At 51.1% G+C, this 17,952-nt stretch overlaps 3 protein-coding genes across 10 annotated transcripts in view; 1 reads left to right on the top strand and 2 right to left on the bottom strand.

Annotated features, from left to right (window-relative positions):
• GPSM1 (G protein signaling modulator 1) overlaps positions 1-2,480 on the top strand; it is a 69,331-nt gene extending 66,851 nt beyond the window's left edge. For 4 of the 6 annotated variants that reach the window (XM_071574089.1, XM_071574091.1, XM_071574090.1 and 1 more), the window contains exons 3-4: positions 133-341; positions 445-2,479. In XM_071574089.1, the coding sequence (XP_071430190.1) occupies positions 133-341; positions 445-633 (398 nt within the window). In that variant the 3' untranslated portion in view covers positions 634-2,479. Of the gene's footprint in view, positions 1-132; positions 342-444 lie in introns of all 6 variants that reach the window. The other 2 variants (XM_071574088.1, XM_071574087.1) reach the window with 1 other exon arrangement.
• A 3,052-nt stretch (positions 2,481-5,532) lies between these two features.
• DNLZ (DNL-type zinc finger) lies at positions 5,533-7,685 on the bottom strand. Its single transcript, XM_071574351.1, has 3 exons — positions 7,401-7,685; positions 6,869-7,008; positions 5,533-6,258 (listed from the first exon to the last, which is right to left on the bottom strand). The coding sequence occupies exons 1-3, from the start codon at positions 7,683-7,685 to the stop codon at positions 6,087-6,089; spliced, it is 597 nt and encodes a 198-aa protein (XP_071430452.1). The 3' UTR covers positions 5,533-6,086.
• A 105-nt stretch (positions 7,686-7,790) lies between these two features.
• CARD9 (caspase recruitment domain family member 9) lies at positions 7,791-16,777 on the bottom strand. 3 transcript variants are annotated; one of them, XM_071574259.1, is made up of 14 exons: positions 16,680-16,777; positions 15,761-15,940; positions 15,415-15,637; positions 14,889-15,026; positions 14,195-14,520; positions 13,615-13,794; positions 13,274-13,423; positions 12,922-13,047; positions 12,616-12,807; positions 12,035-12,076; positions 11,410-11,500; positions 10,063-10,133; positions 9,280-9,368; positions 7,791-9,069 (listed from the first exon to the last, which is right to left on the bottom strand). In XM_071574259.1, exons 3-14 carry the CDS (start codon positions 15,596-15,598, stop codon positions 8,973-8,975), a joined length of 1,686 nt encoding a protein of 561 aa, XP_071430360.1. In that variant the 5' UTR covers positions 15,599-15,637; positions 15,761-15,940; positions 16,680-16,777; the 3' UTR covers positions 7,791-8,972. The 3 variants fall into 3 exon arrangements, with proteins under 3 accessions (XP_071430360.1, XP_071430362.1, XP_071430361.1); XM_071574261.1 differs by having other exon boundaries at positions 9,292-9,368; positions 15,415-15,940; XM_071574260.1 differs by lacking the exon at positions 15,761-15,940 and having other exon boundaries at positions 16,680-16,775.
• Between the last annotated feature and the right edge of the window lie 1,175 nt (positions 16,778-17,952).

Below are 17,952 nucleotides of genomic sequence, written 5' to 3'. Positions count from 1 at the left end.
GCACCCGCTTCCCCGCTCTGCTGCCTGCCAGGTCTGTGCATGTGTGGGAGGCAGGTTGGAGAGCAGTTTGGTGAGGAGGGTTTGGGCTCTGCAGCTCAGGTGGTGATCCTGCCCTGTCTCCTCCACCCCCAGCACAGTCCGCCCTGATGGCATCTCCACAGACAGAGGAGTTCTTCGACCTCATCGCCAGCTCCCAGAGCCGGCGCCTGGATGACCAACGTGCCAACGTGGGCAACCTGCCGGGGCTGCGGATAACTCACAACAACCTGGGGCACCTGCGTGTGGAGGGGGACGCCCAGGAGCCCGGGGACGAGTTCTTCAACATGCTCATGAAGTGTCAGGTACTGGTACTGGGGGGGAGTGGGAGCTCTGAGCCCTCTGCCCCAGCCCCTTCCTGCCCCCCAGGCCTGTGCTGTCCCTAATGCCCACTCTGCTCCTGTGCAGTCCTCCAGGATCGATGACCAGCGCTGTGCCCCACCCGACTCCATCCCCCGCGGCCCCACCATGCCCGACGAAGACTTTTTCAGCCTCATCCAGCGTGTCCAGGCCAAACGGATGGATGAGCAGCGGGTGGATTTGGCCTCAACCCAGGAGGAGGCCGAGGAGGAGCAGCATAGGCCTGGTTCCAGCTAAGAACTGGGGTTTGGTCTGGGGGGGTTGTTTTGGCTTTATTTTGTTTGTTTTTTTAAAAAAGAAAAGAAGTGTAGGTGGTTTTGAACCCGAGGGCTTCTGCACTACCACAGACTTGTCCCAGGAGCCACCCCAGGGATGTGGGAGCTGCACCTGTCGTGTTGCTACAGGAAGGCCCAATGGATGGGGCAGTTTTTAAACAAGGTGTTTTTTTTAGGACACAAGGCCACTGTAACACTGGGCACAGCATGAGGGAAGGCTTTGGCAGCCCCTTTGCTGATCACCTAAAAACCCAAGAACTTGGAGGAGCCCAGAGGGGGTAGTTAACTCCAACCTTGATGTCTTTTATTTCCACAACACTTTTAATTAAATGGGGGAAGGGAAGAGCACCTTCTCCATTTTGAAGTCCTCCTGTATTGCCTGCATCACAAGGTGACACAAATGACTTTGGATCCTTCCCTGGAACATCTTGCTCAGCTTTGTTCCTTTTACAGGAGAAAACGAGCCCAAGTCTGAGGCTCCACCAGTCCTTTAAATCTTACCCCACGGCAGCTGCATCACGATCCCACACACCTCAGAGGGTATTTTAGGTTTGTTGAGGACTCTGCAGAGCCCTGGACTCCTCTCTGCTTCCCCAGCCCTGGGCAGAGCTATCCTGGGGCCTCTTGGGAGGAGCAAAGCCTCACTCATCCTGAACTTTAGTGGGGTTTGTTACCTCTGGAGCTCATCCAGCTGTGCAGCCCCAACTGCAGGCCCAAGGCAGGGGCTGTGCCTCAGAAGGGAAAAGGTCCCTGCCCACCTCTTCAGCCCATGGCAAGTGTGGGCAGCTCCTGGTGCCACCGAGCTGAGGTCTCAGGCAGGTGAGGGTGCCCAAGGCAGAACTTGCCTGGGACAGGGACCTGCTTTGGCAGCCAGCAAAGCCTTCTGCCCACAGCTTGGCCCCTCCTCCCTTCTCTCCCATGTTTCTCCCCAAGCCAGTGCTGAGCTGCTCCCAGTGAGACACTCCAGTTCTGCCCCATCTGTCTGATACCTGGAGCCTTAGGAGAGCTCCAGTGTGTGGGAAACTCAGTCCCACCCCACACACATTTACTGTCATTCCTTCCCATTTGGGACCAGTTGGAGAAGGGAAGCAGGGACCTGACTTCAGGAAGTGCAGTATTTTCCCTCTGTTTGATCAGAGACTGTCTTGGACTTCAGAAACTCCAGTACTGAGTTCTGCCGAAGCAGCAACGTTCCTGTAGAGAATAAATCGGCACTTTCTCCTGAAATGGGTGTGATGGAAACATTCCCAACCAGCAGTGAGATATTTTTAGACCCAGTGATGCTGCTCTTGGGGCATTTTCCCTGCCTGCACTGACCATGTGGAGTGGTAGCTGCATTTTACCTGCTACCTGGGAGCACTCACCTGCTGCATGGATCACTTGGCCAAGGCTGGGCCTCCTTCCTAGGGCTGGGCAGAGCTCTGGAGAAAGGGGAGGAGAACCTGCCCAGCCACCTTTATACCAGCCAAGCTGGCATTTGTAAAAGAGGAAAACAGTGACGATGATGATGAAGATGACCTGACTAGCTGCAGGTTCAGGTCTGTGCAGCTCCAAGCCAGGTGGTGAACTGGAATCTGACCATTAAGCTTTCAGAGGTATTATTGAGGTATTATTTGCCATATACTTGAATGTATGAGCTTATTTATTTTTTACATGTGCATTTGCTAATGTCATTTTAATGGGATATTTCCAACCCACAGGTACTTGTTTTTTTCTAAAAAATAATCTGCCAAATGGATTAATATATTAGAAATGAATACAGCTGAAGGGGAAGGGGGGTGGGTGGTTGTGCTTAATAAATATTTGTGTCTAAGCTTCAGTGCAAATACTCATTTTCATTATTTCTTGGCTGACAGCAGGACTAATCCTGGCCATTTGGAATGGGGCTTGAGGGGTGGGGGTCTCTGCTGCCAGACATCACCCCACATGTTAAGAGAATGAAGTGTGCACTCACCTACACATCCCTTTACACTGAGAGCACACAGGTCTCTTGACAACAGCCCTTATCCCAGCTCTGCCTGCCTTCCAGCATGGATGTGGCTGTGGAGGGAAGGTACAAAGCGCTGAGACTTCCCTGCCCAGAAGTTTCCAGGACAACAGGGCAGGCAGAGCAGCCCTGCATGGTGAGAAAAGCCCCTGGAAAAGGCTGAGGAGAGGCCAGGCTGTTCCTTTCAGGCTCTGCCTGTCTCGGTGCCTCCCCGGCGCCTGGCCCAGAGTTGTGTTGGTGCCCCAGCAGCAGCTGCCAGGAGACAAGGGCAGCAGGGGCTGTGCACAGCCCTGGCACCAGCCCTCAGAGAAGACACACAGCAGCAGGCACTTGGACTGTGCTAGGAAGCTGCAGAGTTTGGATCCCAAGCCCTGTGAGGATAAAGCCAAGTCACAGCTGGTCTTCCCCCGCCTGGGTAACTCCTGCTGGCCTCAGCAGATTCATGGAGAGCCATTCTCATACCTCTGGGTGCCTGCACACAGCAGCTCTGGTTTGGAATTCTGTGTGGGACCTGGGGACAGAACCAACCCCAGGTGTACAGGCTTAGATTTCCCAGGAGCAGATGGAATCCCTGTGAAGGAGTGATGGGGTCTCACCTCCTGTCTCTCCATCCTCAGCAGCAGGGGAAGGCAGCACACGCTGTGCAGCACACACTGGCTTGTTCCCCCTCATTGATACTCAGCTGGAAGGGCTCCCAGCCCCACAGGGCCAGTCTCACCCACCTTTACCAGCACTGGTTCCTCCTGAGAGTGGGCCCAGTGCATCCCCCAGCTGCCAGTCCTGCTGTGCTGGGTAAAAACTGGCAGCAATACAGAGGCTGGAAACAAGAGGCAAAGTGTTTGCCCTTCTGCAGAAAAGCCCTTGTGGGACAGGATTCAGGAACAGGATCCATCCCTTAACCACACTGGAATGTGACAAGGAACGTGCCAACACCTTTGTTTGCTGCCCTGTGAATGCTGCTTTGCCCTCTTTGTCCCAAAGACTTACCCTGGCTGGCTGCACCTTCAGTTTCCTGTTCTACTGTGCCTTCACAGCACTTTTTCCCCATCCTGAGACACCTCCAGTTCAGGCCAAAAGCTGCTTCTCTCTGCTCCCTGTTTCTGGCTCCCCCCAGACACCTGTGTCCCCCCTTCCAGAGCAAACCCACAGCCCCATGACACCACATTTTTCACAAAAACCCACTTCAGAAGGAGCACAAAATTCCGTTTGTACCTGGAATCTCTTAGCAGCAAATCTTCCTCTATTATATGCAAATTCCCTCATATGATGTTGGCCTGAACCTTCAAGCAGCAGGAACTGCTCAGGAGCTGGGGCTGCAGAGGCAGCCCTGGGGCACAGGGTCCTGCCTCTGTCCACCTGGTGCCAGGGGACACTGGGACAAAGAAACACTAAAATCTGGGAACAGCAGCAGAAGTTTTGCTACATTTTTTACTATAACACAGCAAAACCCATCACCACCTTCCTGTAGCTGGGGCACAGTAACAGGTAAGAAAGGTAAGGAAAACAGTATAAAGGAGCCAGGTTGTAAATGAGTTGTTTCCAGGGCAACACAGAGCCTGCAACAGCTGCTCTGTTCCACCCCATCAAAGGCATCAGCACCATGGAAGCAGAATGCTGATTTTCAGATTAAAGGTAATAAAACAAGCACTTTTCCAGCAGTGCTAATAGGTGCCAACAGCTCAGCACAGGGTGAGCACACAGCAGTGCCCTGAGATGCAAGACTCCTGTTTCTCAGTACTGGATCTCTCTAGCAGTTGTTTCAAGGAGGGCTGTATTTCATCAGGATCTGAGCACACATGAACTGGCTGATGGAAGTTCCTGCCCCTGTTTCATCATTCTGAACTGACACACCAACAGGAACACAACTTTCCTGCTGCTCTGACCCAATACTTATAATGCAACATGTATAAAATGGCCATGAACAGTTCAGATGAAGGAAACTCTTTATGACCCGTTAATACACACAACACCCTCACTGAGTCCTTGGCTGATTAAGGACCATGAGCACCTGGACAGGATTGGCTGAGAGAACTGGGTTTGCTCAGCCCAGACACAAAGTCTGAGAGGGGTTCTAGTGCCTTCTGTGCCTCTCTAATGAAGGGGATCCAAAGAAGTTGTGGGATTTCCACCCTCAGATATTCACAAGACCCATGGAGGTTGGACTGGACTCCTCCAGAGGGCACTTCCAACCTGAGTTAGTCTTTGACTGCAAGTTCAAATCCATAAGAAAGCAGCTACTTCACTGCCCTAAAAAAGTGCAGTATCTCACTGCCTAATCCACCACTCCCTGAGTGCTGGCAAACACCTACATTTGTCATCTATTACTTTTTTGTTCTTCCAACCTTAATATGCCTCAATAGCATTAAAAAGCCCCTCAATATCTTCCAAGAAACTCTTAAGGCAATTTTCTAGGTGCTCTACTTCTCTCCAGTGTGCTCCATAACTGTTAATTTTGCCTTCACACCCATCCTCCCCAACAGGAGGCTGCAAAACCCTCAAGCCAGAACCCAAGAGGAATCCCTGAGTGTGGGGGCTGATGTTGTAACCCCCAAAATACAGAACTTTCCACCCTGACAGCAGGAAGACAAAAACCAAACTCTGGAAGTTAAAGATAAAAGCATTAAGAGCTGGTGATCTTACCCTCCTGCAGAGCTATTTTGGCTTTGGAATTTGGGACCTGCTTCCTCAGGTGGTATCAATTGCCCCCTCTCCTCAGCTGCCATGGGATCCAGCTCCAGCAGCTCTGCTGTACCTGGGAAGGGCAGGGGACATCCCTAAAACCTCCAGCTCCAGTTGCACCACACCTTGTTAGGCCAAAAGCACAGAGATAGCAGTTTGATCAAAGGCAAAACTACACAAGACAAAGACACAGCACAGAGAAAAACCCACACCCGAGTTTATTTTAAATACAGACTGTTGAAATCAGGGAATGAAGGGGAAGAGTCTCTTGGCACCAGCAGGACATCCCAAATCCCACGTGTCAGGTCTGTCCCACTGGCCACAATCCCACGTGCCAGGTCTGTCCCACGGGTCACAGACCCACGTGTCAAGGTCTGTCCCACTGGCCGGGTCTGTCCCACTGGCCACAATCCCACGTGCCAGGTCTGTCCCACGAGTCACAGCCCCACGTGTCAGGTCTGTCCCACGGGTCACAATCCCACGTGCCAGGTCTGTCCCACGGGTCACAGCCCCACGTGCCAGGTCTGTCCCACGGGTCACAGCCCCACGTGCCAGGTCTGTCCCACGGGTCACAATCCCACGTGCCAGGTCTGTCCCACGGGTCACAGCCCCACGTGTCAGGTCTGTCCCACGGGTCACAGCCCCACGTGCCAGGTCTGTCCCACGGGTCACAGCCCCACGTGCCAGGTCTGTCCCACGGGTCACAGCCCCACGTGCCAGGTCTGTCCCACGGGTCACAGCCCCACGTGTCAGGTCTGTTCCTTGCTGCCAGGCTCTGGGAGGGGTTCCCTGCCATCCCCCTCTGCCAGCTGACCTTGGGAGCCAGGCTCTGCTGGGCTCTCCAGCAGCAGTTCCAGGGCTTCCTCACCAGCCACACGTCTCACCTTCTCCCCTTTGGCTGCCAGGATCTCCTCGATATTCCTAACAGCGATTTGAGAACCAACAGTGACACCACAGCAAAGGCCCAGCACAGACAAGCACAGGCTCCCTCCTCCACTCTGCCCCCAGGACTGACACCAGGCAGTGAATCACATGAGAACTACCATGGGATTCCTCCATAAAGAGTTTGGGAAGCAGAGAAAACCACCCAAACCTCCTGGGACTACTTTTACCCATTAGGATCAATAATTCAGCAATTACAGCTAAACAAGCTTTTAAAGGTATCTCGGAGATTTAGAAATCACTGGAATTCCACAGCAGATGAATCTACATGCTTGAAACATCCAAGGAAACCCAGCAGTGATGTGGGGAAAAGAACTCTAGAGGCAGCAATTCACCAACACGGATCCCCGTTTAACCCACAGCTTCTGCTGCAGCTTCACACCATTTATTTGGATCCTAAACAGTGCCAGTCAAATTACACCTGACTTAAAACTGCATTTATCTGTTTTAAGGAGCTGGATGAAACGGAATTACACCCATCAAAACTTTGCCTTTTCTCTGGGCCACGTTTTAAAAGCATCATGGAAACAACGTGTGAGCTCGGGAGGGTCCAGAGCAGGAGGGGAGGAGCATCCCTGGGCACACTCACCTCTTTCCCTGCAGGTCGGAGAACCAGCCCAGGTTGTCGGCGATGACATGGTGGTTCCCGCAGCCGGGGCAGGTCACGATCACCACCCCGCGGTGATAGGCGGCCTTCGAGATGGATTCGGACGAGCGCGTCTGGCACACCTGAAAAACAACGCGGACTTAATAAGCATTTCCTGGGCTTTTACACCAAACCCACCTTATGCGATTAAAGGTTAATTTCCCTCCTCTCTCACCTCTAATTATCCCAAAGCGGCTGGATCGCGTTAGGCTGCCCTGAGCCCAGCCCGACACAACGGCTGAGCGGGATTTTGCTGCTTTCTGTGCCCCCCTAACGAGGGGCATCCACAGGGGCCGTGGGATCTTCCACCTCGGCGATACCCACAGGCCCCGAACATCCTCCTCGCACAAGGAGGGTGCACCGGAAACCCCCAGCGGGCTCTGAATTAATCTCTGAGCGCAAGTTTAAACCCATACGCGAGCAGCTACACCGGGAGCGCCCCCGCCTCTCTCCCTGTCCCTCAGAGCTCACTCACCTTGCAGGTGTACACCAGGCGATAATGTGTGGCCGGCGGCGGCCCCGCGGCGGTGCAGGCCGGGCGGGCCGGGACCCGGAGCGGCCCCGGGGCGGTGCAGAGCAGGCCAGACGGCCCCGGAGCGGTGCAGAGCAGGCGGAACGGCCCCGGAGCGGTGCAGAGCGGGCCGGACGGTGTCGGTGCGGTGTTGGGGCCGGGCCGGGGCCGGCGGAGCCTCCACGGCGGCAGCTCCCGGGGCAGCGCCCTCAGCGCGGCTCGCGCCGCGCCATGCATCGCACTGCGCATGCGCCACAGGGAAGGGCGCTGAAGCGCAGGCGGCCATGTTGGGTGAGGGCGCGGCCATGATGGTTTCGGGCACCTGCCTTTAATTAACCTTTCATTACCCATTAATTAACCTTTTATTAACCAGCAGTCCAGCCTGGGCAATGGCGCAGGTATTCAACCATTTTTATTAATTCATAGGAGACATAGACCAGAGGATGTCAGAGACAAATATCGGTTATGTAGAATCAGCTATGCTAGAAAAGGTCTCTGAGACCATTGAGTGCAACCTCCTGCAGCAGGAACTTGTTACACAGTAACTTTTGCTCACATTAACTGTTCACACAGTAACTTTTCATGAACGTTGGGTGGGGTTGTTTTGAAATCTAAATAGTCCCTTTAGAGTGGAAGGCAGAGGCACAGCCACCCTAGAACAAGCTGGGGATTCCTCACATGTGGCTCCTGAGCCCTTGGTGTCCATGTTCTCCCTCCTTCCAGGGCCATTGGTGTTGTCCCTCTCTCCGGAGCTCTCTGTGTCCCCATTGTCCCTCTCTCAGCAGCCCTCGGTGTTGTCCCTGTTGTCCCTGTCTCAGCAGCCCTCAGTGTCCCCATTGTCCCTGTCTCAACAAACAGCCCTCGGTATCAGTGTTGTCCCTGTCTCAGGAGCTCTTTGATGTCCCCATTGTCCCTGTCTCAGGAGCTCTTTGATGTCCCCATTGTCCCTGTCTCAGCAGCCCTTGGTGTTGGTGTTGTCCCTGCCTCAGGAGCTCTTTGATGACCCCACTGTCCCTGTCTCAGCAGCCCTCAGTGGTGTCCCCATTGTCCCTGTCTCAGCAGCCCTCAGTGTCCCCATTGTCCCTGTCTCAGCAGCCCTCAGTGGTGTCCCCACTGTCCCTGTCTCAGCAGCCCTCAGTGGTGTCCCCACTGTCCCTGTCTCAGCAGCCCTCAGTGTCCCCACTGTCCCTGTCTCAGCAGCCCTCAGTGTCCCCACTGTCCCTGTCTCAGCAGCCCTCAGTGGTGTCCCCACTGTCCCTATCTCAGCAGCCCTCAGTGGTGTCCCCACTGTCCCTGTCTCAGCAGCCCTCAGTGGTGTCCCCACTGTCCCTGTCTCAGCAGCCCTCAGTGGTGTCCCCACTGTCCCTGTCTCAGCAGCCCTCGGTGTCGGTGTTGTCCCTGCCTCAGGAGCTCTTTGATGACCCCACTGTCCCTGTCTCAGCAGCCTGTGGTGTCCCCACTGTCCCTGTCTCAGCAGCCCTCAGTGTCCCCACTGTCCCTGTCTCAGCAGCCCTCAGTGTCCCCACTGTCCCTGTCTCAGCAGCCCTCGGTGTCGGTGTTGTCGCTGCCCGTGGTGTTCTCCCAGTCGGCCTCGTGGTGTCTTTCCTTTGGCACTCTCCTCATCGCTCTTTTTCTGAAACACAACACCAGACATGTAAGTTTTCAGAAGTTTTCTGCAAACGAGCAGCACTTCCATGCTGTGGGGGTGTTCAGATGCATCAGCCTGTTCTGTGGTTAGTTTTATGCCCTCCCTGAATCAAGGCTGGGGACAGGGATGGGCAGGAAAGGAAACACAAGATAATCAGCACAGCCACACAGGTGGGTCTGGGTTAGTCCTGCTTACTGCAGCCCAGACCTTCGGTAGCGCTCAAAACAGTCCTTCATCCTCTTCCTCTCCTTTTCTGCCAGTTCCTCATTGGCCCAGCCACACTCCTTGAAGAAAAGAAAAGCCAAAAAAACATGAAGTGGATTCCTCCAAACCTCAGGTCAGTGTTAGCACCATGCAGCTGCCTGCAGAATGAAGCACAGCATGTTTTTTTTTGTTTTTTTTTTCAAGTGGTCAGGCATTGGAATGGCCTGCCCAGGGAGGTGGTGGATTCTCTGACCCTGGAGGTTTTTAAGGTGAGACTGGACGTGGCACTGAGTGCCATGATCTGGTAATAAAAGTGGGGTTGGATTAAGGGTTGGACTTGATGATCTCAGAGGTCTCTTCCAACCCAACTGATTCTATGATTCTGTGTTCATTTCTGGGCTGTCCCAGCGTGTGTGCAGGATGGGGATATCTCTGCTTCACAGAGTTCTGTCATCTTTATTCCCTCAGATTTGTAAATCTGGGATTCTGTTTCCTGTACCGACAGTACTAATGCAGACAATTAAACTGGAAAATGTCCACACCCAGGAATGAAGGGCAGAAAATAATTAGGGGAAGTTTCAATGTACAGATGGAGAAATAACCACAAGTGCTCTGCTGTTCCGAGCTCATGCCTTTTGGAGGGTGAATTCTGCACTAAGTGCTAACCTTGGAAAAGCAGCAGCTTCTCCAGCCTGGTAAATCCATCAGTACTGAGAACATTAAAGACCACAAACCCCAGTTGTAGCAAAGAAGAGCCCACAAAGATTCTCTTACACTGGGTGACTTTGGGGGCAGATTGTTCTCTCGAGGGCTGAGCTGCTGGTTTTGTCCTTCAGTGCAATCTTCTGAGAGATGGAAAAAATCACAGCTTTAGTCAGAGTTGCCATTGCACAGTAACTTCTCCCTCCACCAGGACTGCTGTGATGTAACTGCAGAGTCCTCAGCAGAACTGAAACCAAGCCCCAAATGCCAGGACTTGGTCCTGTGATCAGCACACGAGTCACTTCTCATTTTACTTGAGCCCTGAGTCCTGCCCAGGTGATGGAGTTCCCCACTTTCTGCTTATGCAGGAGCAAAACAAACCTTTGCCAAGGAGCACCTTTGCTCAGCATCATTAAAAAAATAATAATCATATTAAAGGTCACCATGAGAAACATGTTAATCATTATTTTAACATAATTTATTCCTGTTCCCCAAGTTGTGCATATCAAGGCACTTCACATCAGAGCATATTTTGTGAAACTTCTTATGCAGTGACCAGCTGTCATGATAAATATTTTTGAACTGTGCAAGGTAGAACAATAAAAATATTTTTGGATGAGTGTTGTTTAACTATTCAACAAAAAGATCATTTAGATCTTCCAGGAGAGCAAAACAGAACATTTCTTCTACTGTGCTAGTTTTCTTCCTTTCTCAACCTGTTACAAAAGAGAGTTTCAAGTTCTAAGAGGAGCTTATTAATTCCTTTCCACAGTGCTGAGTCATTTCCACTGGGGATGCCACAGGAACAGAACCAGTGACAGCACTCACTACCTAGTCCTGCTTTTGGGAAAACAACCTGCAACATAAAAGGGAGGAGAGGAGGGAAAAATCCCTGGAGAAAGCCACATGGACCAGCTGAAGTGGAAGGATGATTTTTGTGTTCTCAGCTCTAGCAAGAGGGAGAGGGGGAAAGGCACCCAGGAACTATTTTTCAAAGGCATCAGGTGATTTCAGGAGACAGGTAACTCAAAAAAGAAAGACTCAAGGTCCTGGGATGGTGTAATGACACTTTCCCCAGGTCATTCAGCTGTATGAAAGACCATTTCATAAGACCATGTAGTAAAAACGGCTTTTTCTTTCTGAAAAAACTTTGCAAAGACTCGCTGTTTGCAGCACGTGGGGACATGTTCTCCTTTTTATAGGTGAGAAAGATGGTGTGTGGCAGAATGCCTGGATTTATGGATATCTATTACAAGCCATCTCAAGGAGCTCTCACAGTGCCACACACTGATAATTCTCTGTGAGTCCCCAGTCAGACTAGCTAAAAATAAAACCCAGGGATGTCTTTTCATTTCCCTTTGAAACACTGACCCATTCTCTCCAGAATTCCACCCAGTGCTGTCCCAAGAAAAGCCTTACTTTTAGTGGGCTGTGCATCTTCATCCAGGTGACCGTGAAGAGTAAGTTGTGGGACAGAAACAGAGCAAGAACATGAGAACTGTCCCTCAGTCTGTAGGAACAGATAAAGGAATATAAGAACCAGTGTTTCCCTGGTTCATCCTGCTGTCAGCAAAGAGCAGACTGAGCAGGAGCTACAGATTTACTCCTGGATTTATCCTCCAGGAATAGATCCAGCTCCTTTGGCCTCATTTACACTTTTGGCTTCCAGACAATGTGACAATCACCACCACACTGATGTTATCACCTAAGTGAAATTCTTTACTACAGATGTTCCCAGAGTAAGACTTATTTTTGCCTGTTCTCCCACAAGAGAGACAAATAGAAGCAATATAAAATAATTCAATGCCCCTGATTTGTTTAAACTTAGCAGATCTTGCTGCCTAATGCCACACTGTGTCCTACACTGAGAAACCTCAGGACACAGGGAGATTCTGTCACTCTTTGCTGACTGTGTACTTTTTGATATTATGAAATGAGCCTGAGCCACAGATTGGAAACTGCTGATACTTGTGGAACTGAGCACAAGTGAGGAATAAGGAATCATCCCAGAAGAAAGTGAATGGTAAACAGGCACACTACTCACTTCCTGGGAATCCCTGGAGGAGGTATCATCCAGATCAGAGGTCTGAAAGAAAATCAGGATAAATCAAATCATTCTTTGGAAGCAAGGAAGTGGCAGCAAGGGAACATACAGAAAATGGAGAGCTCCAGAAAACAGAGAAGTGTGGACTTCCTGCCTCCTACACTGTTGCCTGGTCACTTGGAGAAATATGCCATCTTGTGTATTTAATTAAACCCCCCAGCATATCTAATTTAACTCCAGAAAAATTAGCTCCCCATTTCATTCAAATGGCTCACACAGAGTCTCTAAATAGAGTTCACTCTCTGGTGGTTGAGGATCCCTTCATCACCTTTGGATATGCTCCAAACACAGGAGGCCTCAGCTCCCATCAGTCCACCTTATCCGTGCCTGGAACTAAGGTGAGGTCATAGGAACCACCATGTCTTTTATTTTCCAAACTCAGCTTTTGACTTAGACTAAGTTTAGTGGTTCCCCAGGCAGGTGAACTGGAACTGGCCACATGCAAAGCCCTCGGAGCAGCCACACTCTGGCCCCATCCATGCTCAGCTTCCCAATCCCTCCCCTAGGGGTGACAGTCCTACCAGGGTGGGCAGCTCCAGTTGCAGCCTTCTCAGCTTGGCTTCAGTGGCCAACAGCTGGCTCTCCTTCTGAAAGAGCTGCAGCTGCATCTCGTCACATCTCTCCCCCAGCTCCCGGATCTGCTTGCGGTGAGCGTCCCTCTCCACCAAGTTCTTGGAGTACTGCAGGTGGAACTGCTCTCGGGTGAGGAGAGCCTGGGGAAAGGGGCAGCACATGCCATGTCACACAGTACAGTCAGGATTACACATCTGCCCACTTCAGGCAGCACAGCAGGGATGAGCTGCATTCCATGAGCAGTGTTTTATCACCTGGTCTCTCTCTGCAGCCACTTCCTCCATCTGCTGCAGAACAGCTTCGATCCGTTTTTTATACATCTGGGAGTCCTTCCTCAGGGACATGCACTGCAGTTCAAGCATCTCTTTTTCCTCTGCAAACTGCCGAGACAAGGCCATAAAGCACCTGACTGTGGGCAGAGGCTGAACCAGACTGTCACCACTCCTGCTCTGTGCCACAGATTGCTCTGGCCAGAGCTCCACAGTCTGAGCTGTCCCCTGCACACAGAATGCTGACGTGCAGGTGCTACAGTAGGATTGCAGGTGTTCACCTGCCTGTCTCACCCACAGCAGGACCCTCAGCAGGAGTTTGCACTGCAGCACCTACTTTGTCTTGGAGCACCTTGGCTCGGCGCAGCTCCTTGCGCAGGCTGTAAATGGTGTTCACCAGCTCCCGCCGTTCTTCCAGGATCTGCCTGCAGTCACTCTCCAGAGTCTCCTTCGAGAGGCTCTTCTCCAAATTCTGTTCCCTGGCAACCTGTTGGACAAAGGAAAAAGTGAGATACAGTCACCATCTATCTCCATATCCACTCTTTCCCCACAGTGCTCTATTTGACCTGGGAGAACAAGGCCCAACTGACCCACAGAACCTTCACTGCAGCCCCAGCACTGCCCTGGCTGCTACAAATAATCACTTCTCACAAATTCATATTCAACCACCCCACCAACCTGGAGAGTGTTCTCCAGCTCCTGGTTCTTGGCCAGGAGCAGCTCCTTCTCCTGCTGGATCTCCCACACCACCTCGTGGCTCGGGCGCTGCTCTATGGCGTGTTTCAGCTTCATGGTGTGCTTGCGCTCCAGCTTGCAGTCATCCTCAGCCTTCATGAGGCTGTGCTTCAAGTGGTCAATCTGTGAGGAAGTTCAGAGCTCAGCAGGAACAAGGAGAAAACTCTGGCCTGAAAAAAGCAGCTCTTGCTCTGTTCCCCAGACAGGCAGAGGGCAAGTTTCTCCCCAGCTGTTTTCCTCAGGAGGTTTAGCACTCTGAGGACCCGAGTCCTGCCTGTGTGCAAACAGATACATGTTGTTCCTGTGCTGCCTTTGTGAAATCAGCCTTGAATGAGGGAAAGCCTGATAACTCTTCACAGCACTTGTAAAACATGGGCCTACAGGGCTGAGCTAAGACCACCAAGTGATGCCATTTGCTAGAGAAGATGCTTAGAGCTTCATGATGGGCAAAGACAAGTCAGGTGCTCAGCTCAGCCTTCCAGGGATCAAGTGAGAAGGGGGAAGCTGGAGAAATGTGACTGACCTCTAGGATCAGGTCCCTGTTCTTCATGAGGGCCGCGCTCTTCTCCTCACTCTGCTTGGCATAGCTCATGGCCAGGTTGTAGTTCTCATCCTTGCACTTGCGCAGCTCCCTGCTCAGGCTGTCCCTCTCCTCCTTCATCCTCTGTGCCCGCTCCTGGTGCTTGCGGAGCAGGCTGTCCCTCACCCACATCTCCCTGATGGTGTCCTCCTTGGAGTGCAGCCACACCGTCAGCTCCTGGGCCTTGCGCCGCTCCTCCTGCACCGTGCTCTGCAGCTTCATGATCTCGTTCATCAACACCTGGCTCAGGCCAGACTCCCCTGCCGTGTCTGTGTAGGGGGCAGGTGTCAGCCCCTGCTGTCCTGGCTGCTCCCAGGCACACACACAGCTCAGCTGCCCTCCACTTTCTACTGCAGCTCAGGATCAGCCCATGCCAACCCTGAAAATGTGTGATCAATGACCCCCATGGTTTGCCCCTTCTCTGTGCCCTCCTGCATCACAGTGTCACTGACAGAACAGGCAGAAGGAAGAACTGATCCTTCTGCTTCCTTCTCCACCCTCCCCCAGCCCAGCCTGTGACACGAGGGCTGTTCTTCCCAGAACCCTTCCAAAGCACACAGGGAGTGAGGCAGGGAGTGTTCCTGACTCTGCACAGCAACACCAAAGGAAGAGCTGTTTCTGAGAACACAAACAGTACCTATAATCATAGAGAAGACCCTGCTGGGCTCCTTGCCAGTTATTTTCTTATACAGATGTGGATAATAAAGTTCAAGGCTCTCCATAAACGCCTCAAAGCCCTTGTGCCCCGTTCGCTGTAGAATGTCCAGAAGAACACCTGAAATAATGGCAACAGGATATTCTATTCAGTTATTCATCTCTTTACCTATCTCTAACATAACAAAAAATGGATCCACTTTCTCCACATACAAAAGTCCCTGGGATCAAATCACAGAAGAAACAATTAGGTTGGAAGAGAGTTTTGGGATCATTGAGTTCAGCCTATGACCAAACGTAACCTTGTCAACTAGACCATGGCACTGAGTGGCACATCCAGGGACGGTGACACCACCATGTCCCTGGGCAGTCCTTCCAATGCCCAGTTCCCCAGAAAAACCATAAACCAATTGCCCAGTGACTAAACAAAAGTATTTTAGCTGTTCCAATCTGCTCTCAGCAGAGCACAGGAGCATTCAAGGAGCCAAAGGCTGCCCTCACACACCCACCTGCCTTCCGTTTGCGCATGACCAGGGTGGGGTCATTGAGGACCTGCTCCTCATCCTCAGGGCTGATCACTTTGCACTGCCGGAGATAAGGGGTTATCCGGGAAGGGTCGATCACAGAGATCAGCTTCACACGGAAGTTCTCCAGGTTATTCCAACAGATCTCATCGTTATCTTCCTCCAACATGTCAGCAGTGAGATGGATCAGTGAGCAGTCTTGTCCTGTCTGGAAAACAACCGCCAGAAAACTAACAAGCAGACTCTGAGCCTCCTGGAGTGGTGAGACGGAGAAACCCAGGATGTTCACAGACTGAGAATGGAGAAGTGCCTTGTCTTTGTCTGCAATCACCTGCAGAATAGTCACACATGACACGGAGTGAGGTATCGGAGAGGAAGCAGCAGAGCTGAGGATGGTGCCAGTGCTGCTGCCACAGCTGTGCGGGAGAGCTGGGGAGAAATTCTGAGAAAACAGAAGTCACCAAAACTCGATGAACCTTCCTCCAACCAGTGGAACAGCTCCCAGAGCTCACTGCAACAGGAAAGTGTAACTATTTAGCAACAGACTTACTGGCAATAGGCAACTTCTTGAGAGCCCTGTGAACAAAGGAAAATCCAACTAACCCTGGATTCCCAACAGCATATCTCAAGGAAGTGCTGTCACATCTCACTGAGCTCACCTTGGGCTCTCCAGGTGCTCATCTGTGCTTATAATTAAATCTTCAATTCCACAAACAACACAAAAAGAGTTGCACACAACACAGGACAAGATGATGGCAAACTGCAACTTTCCAATATGAGACTAAACATCCTCTGTAGAAGTGAAAACACCTTTAAAACTCTAATAAGCTGTTGCCTCTGCTTTGCAAACAGTTCACAACTCCATCTCCCAGCACTTGAGATCCCTGAATTCTGTCAGATCACACAGTCACTAAATCTGACACCCACAAAAGCTTCTGTGAAAACCACCAAAGGTGACAGCCTTAACTGTGTTCAGTTGCAACCAGACCAAAGGTGTTTTTCTGTTGTAACTTCTCCATATACACACTTGTACATTATTGCCACTGTACAGAGGGGAAGTTCAGCACCAGGGAGCTCTGAGGTCACCTGCCTCCCACACCCACTGCAGCTTCAGCAATTTGTGCTCACAAACACCAGCAGAGTACAAGAGATGCATTTCTCTGTTGCCAAACCTCCCATCCTTACCTCAGAGCTGTACAATAATCTCTTCTCCCTGCTAACATAAGCCATTCTATATTACATGGACCAACCTGAGCCTGTGCAGTCACAAAAACCTCATTTCCCCTCCTGTGTCCTGGCTCTGAGAAAATTGGTCTTGGGTGCAGCCTCCCTTTATATTCTGGCCAGAGCAAAGATCATTCCAGGAGCAAAACTAGTTTGAGAAAAGAGAAAAGGGGAAACTATTCAGCTGTACTCTAAGACAGGAAATGGAAGGAAAAAAACCCCAGAGATAAATGAAAAAGGGGAAGCCAGAATGGGTGATGGGGGAGGACAAAAATAGTAGTGGCACTGTGAGTCAGCAGCTACACATACACAGTGATTTTAGATTACTTCTGGCTTTGTTTTCCAATTTGTCCCACTGAAGCTCCTACTAGGGTTGAGCAAGTTTCCTGGTGTAGTGGTCAGGAAGGCTGAAAAGATCAAAAAGAATGAAAGGTACAGGCATAAGTCTGTGCAGCTGATTTCAGGGGACAAAACCACCCACAAAATTAGAAGAAAGAGGCTCTTCAAAGGCCTTCCAGTTGTTAACATCTCTATCCAGGAAAGCAGGTGGCAGCAAGGACTTGCTCTTGCTTTAGAGTTCTGCTGAAAAGGATGATTTCCATAATGATGCCTCTAATTTTGGATGTCCTTAAGCTTCAAGCATAATTATGACAACTCAGTATTTTGAGGGAAAGGGAGTCAAGTCTTGGCAAAGCAAGGAACATAACCCACGATTCCCAAATTACAGGCTGTGGCTCTAACAGCAATTAAAGGAGCAGCTCAGAGAGCAGCACTCTGATGATGTTGAGCATCAACAGAAGACCTGTGCCTGCCTCCCCTCTTTCCCACAATGCTGGAGCTGTAGCTGAGACAAGAACTCTGTTAAAAAAGCCTGGAGAACACACACACTCTGATGCCATGGCAGCATGACACACGTTCCATTAGCTTCCCACTCCACTCTTTGTTCTGCTTTCTAGGTTTGTGGAGAGTTTTCCCATGTTATTATTAGGAGTGGGGCAGAGATGCTCAGAGATTCTTTCAGCCTGTGCTTCTTGTCAGGCGTTGAATTAGCTTTATATTAAAAAAGGTACAGCACCTCTGTCAGCTGTGCTCTTGCTGAAGGTAATCAGTCTCTGCTAATTGACCAGTCTAACCCTGGGAGGTTTTGTTCCACAGTGACAGATCAATTTAATCCTGAAAAAGCACAAAGGCAGCTGCTTCTTACACAGTTTTTCCACAAACAGATTACAAGGGCACCTCCTGAGCACCTTTAGAGCACAGATCACCTTTACTACCATAACAGCCCATGAACAGCACCCA

This window comes from Pithys albifrons, chromosome 20 (genome assembly GCF_047495875.1).
Source record: "Pithys albifrons albifrons isolate INPA30051 chromosome 20, PitAlb_v1, whole genome shotgun sequence".
NCBI classification, from domain to species: Eukaryota; Metazoa; Chordata; class Aves; order Passeriformes; family Thamnophilidae; genus Pithys; species Pithys albifrons.
The sequence above is the reverse complement of the archived record's forward strand: the minus strand, read 5'-3'. Positions and strand labels throughout refer to the sequence as shown.

What these genes read in the sequence shown, in the direction of transcription:
- DNLZ (XM_071574351.1), bottom strand. Translation starts at nt 7,685, where the DNA reads ATGCGCAGTGCGATGCATGGCGCGGCGCGAGCCGCGCTGAGGGCGCTG. An exon ending in GCCTGGTGTACACCTGCAAG is followed by an intron (nt 7,009 to 7,400) that starts GTGAGTGAGCTC and finishes GTTGTTTTTCAG; the next exon opens with GTGTGCCAGACGCGCTCGTC. An exon ending in TCCGACCTGCAGGGAAAGAG is followed by an intron (nt 6,259 to 6,868) that starts GTGAGTGTGCCC and finishes AATCGCTGTTAG; the next exon opens with GAATATCGAGGAGATCCTGG.
- CARD9 (XM_071574259.1), bottom strand. Translation starts at nt 15,598, where the DNA reads ATGTTGGAGGAAGATAACGATGAGATCTGTTGGAATAACCTGGAGAAC. An exon ending in AGCTGGAGAACACTCTCCAG is followed by an intron (nt 13,424 to 13,614) that starts GTTGGTGGGGTG and finishes TTTGTCCAACAG; the next exon opens with GTTGCCAGGGAACAGAATTT. An exon ending in AGATGCACAGCCCACTAAAA is followed by an intron (nt 10,134 to 11,409) that starts GTAAGGCTTTTC and finishes TCCATCTCTCAG; the next exon opens with AAGATTGCACTGAAGGACAA.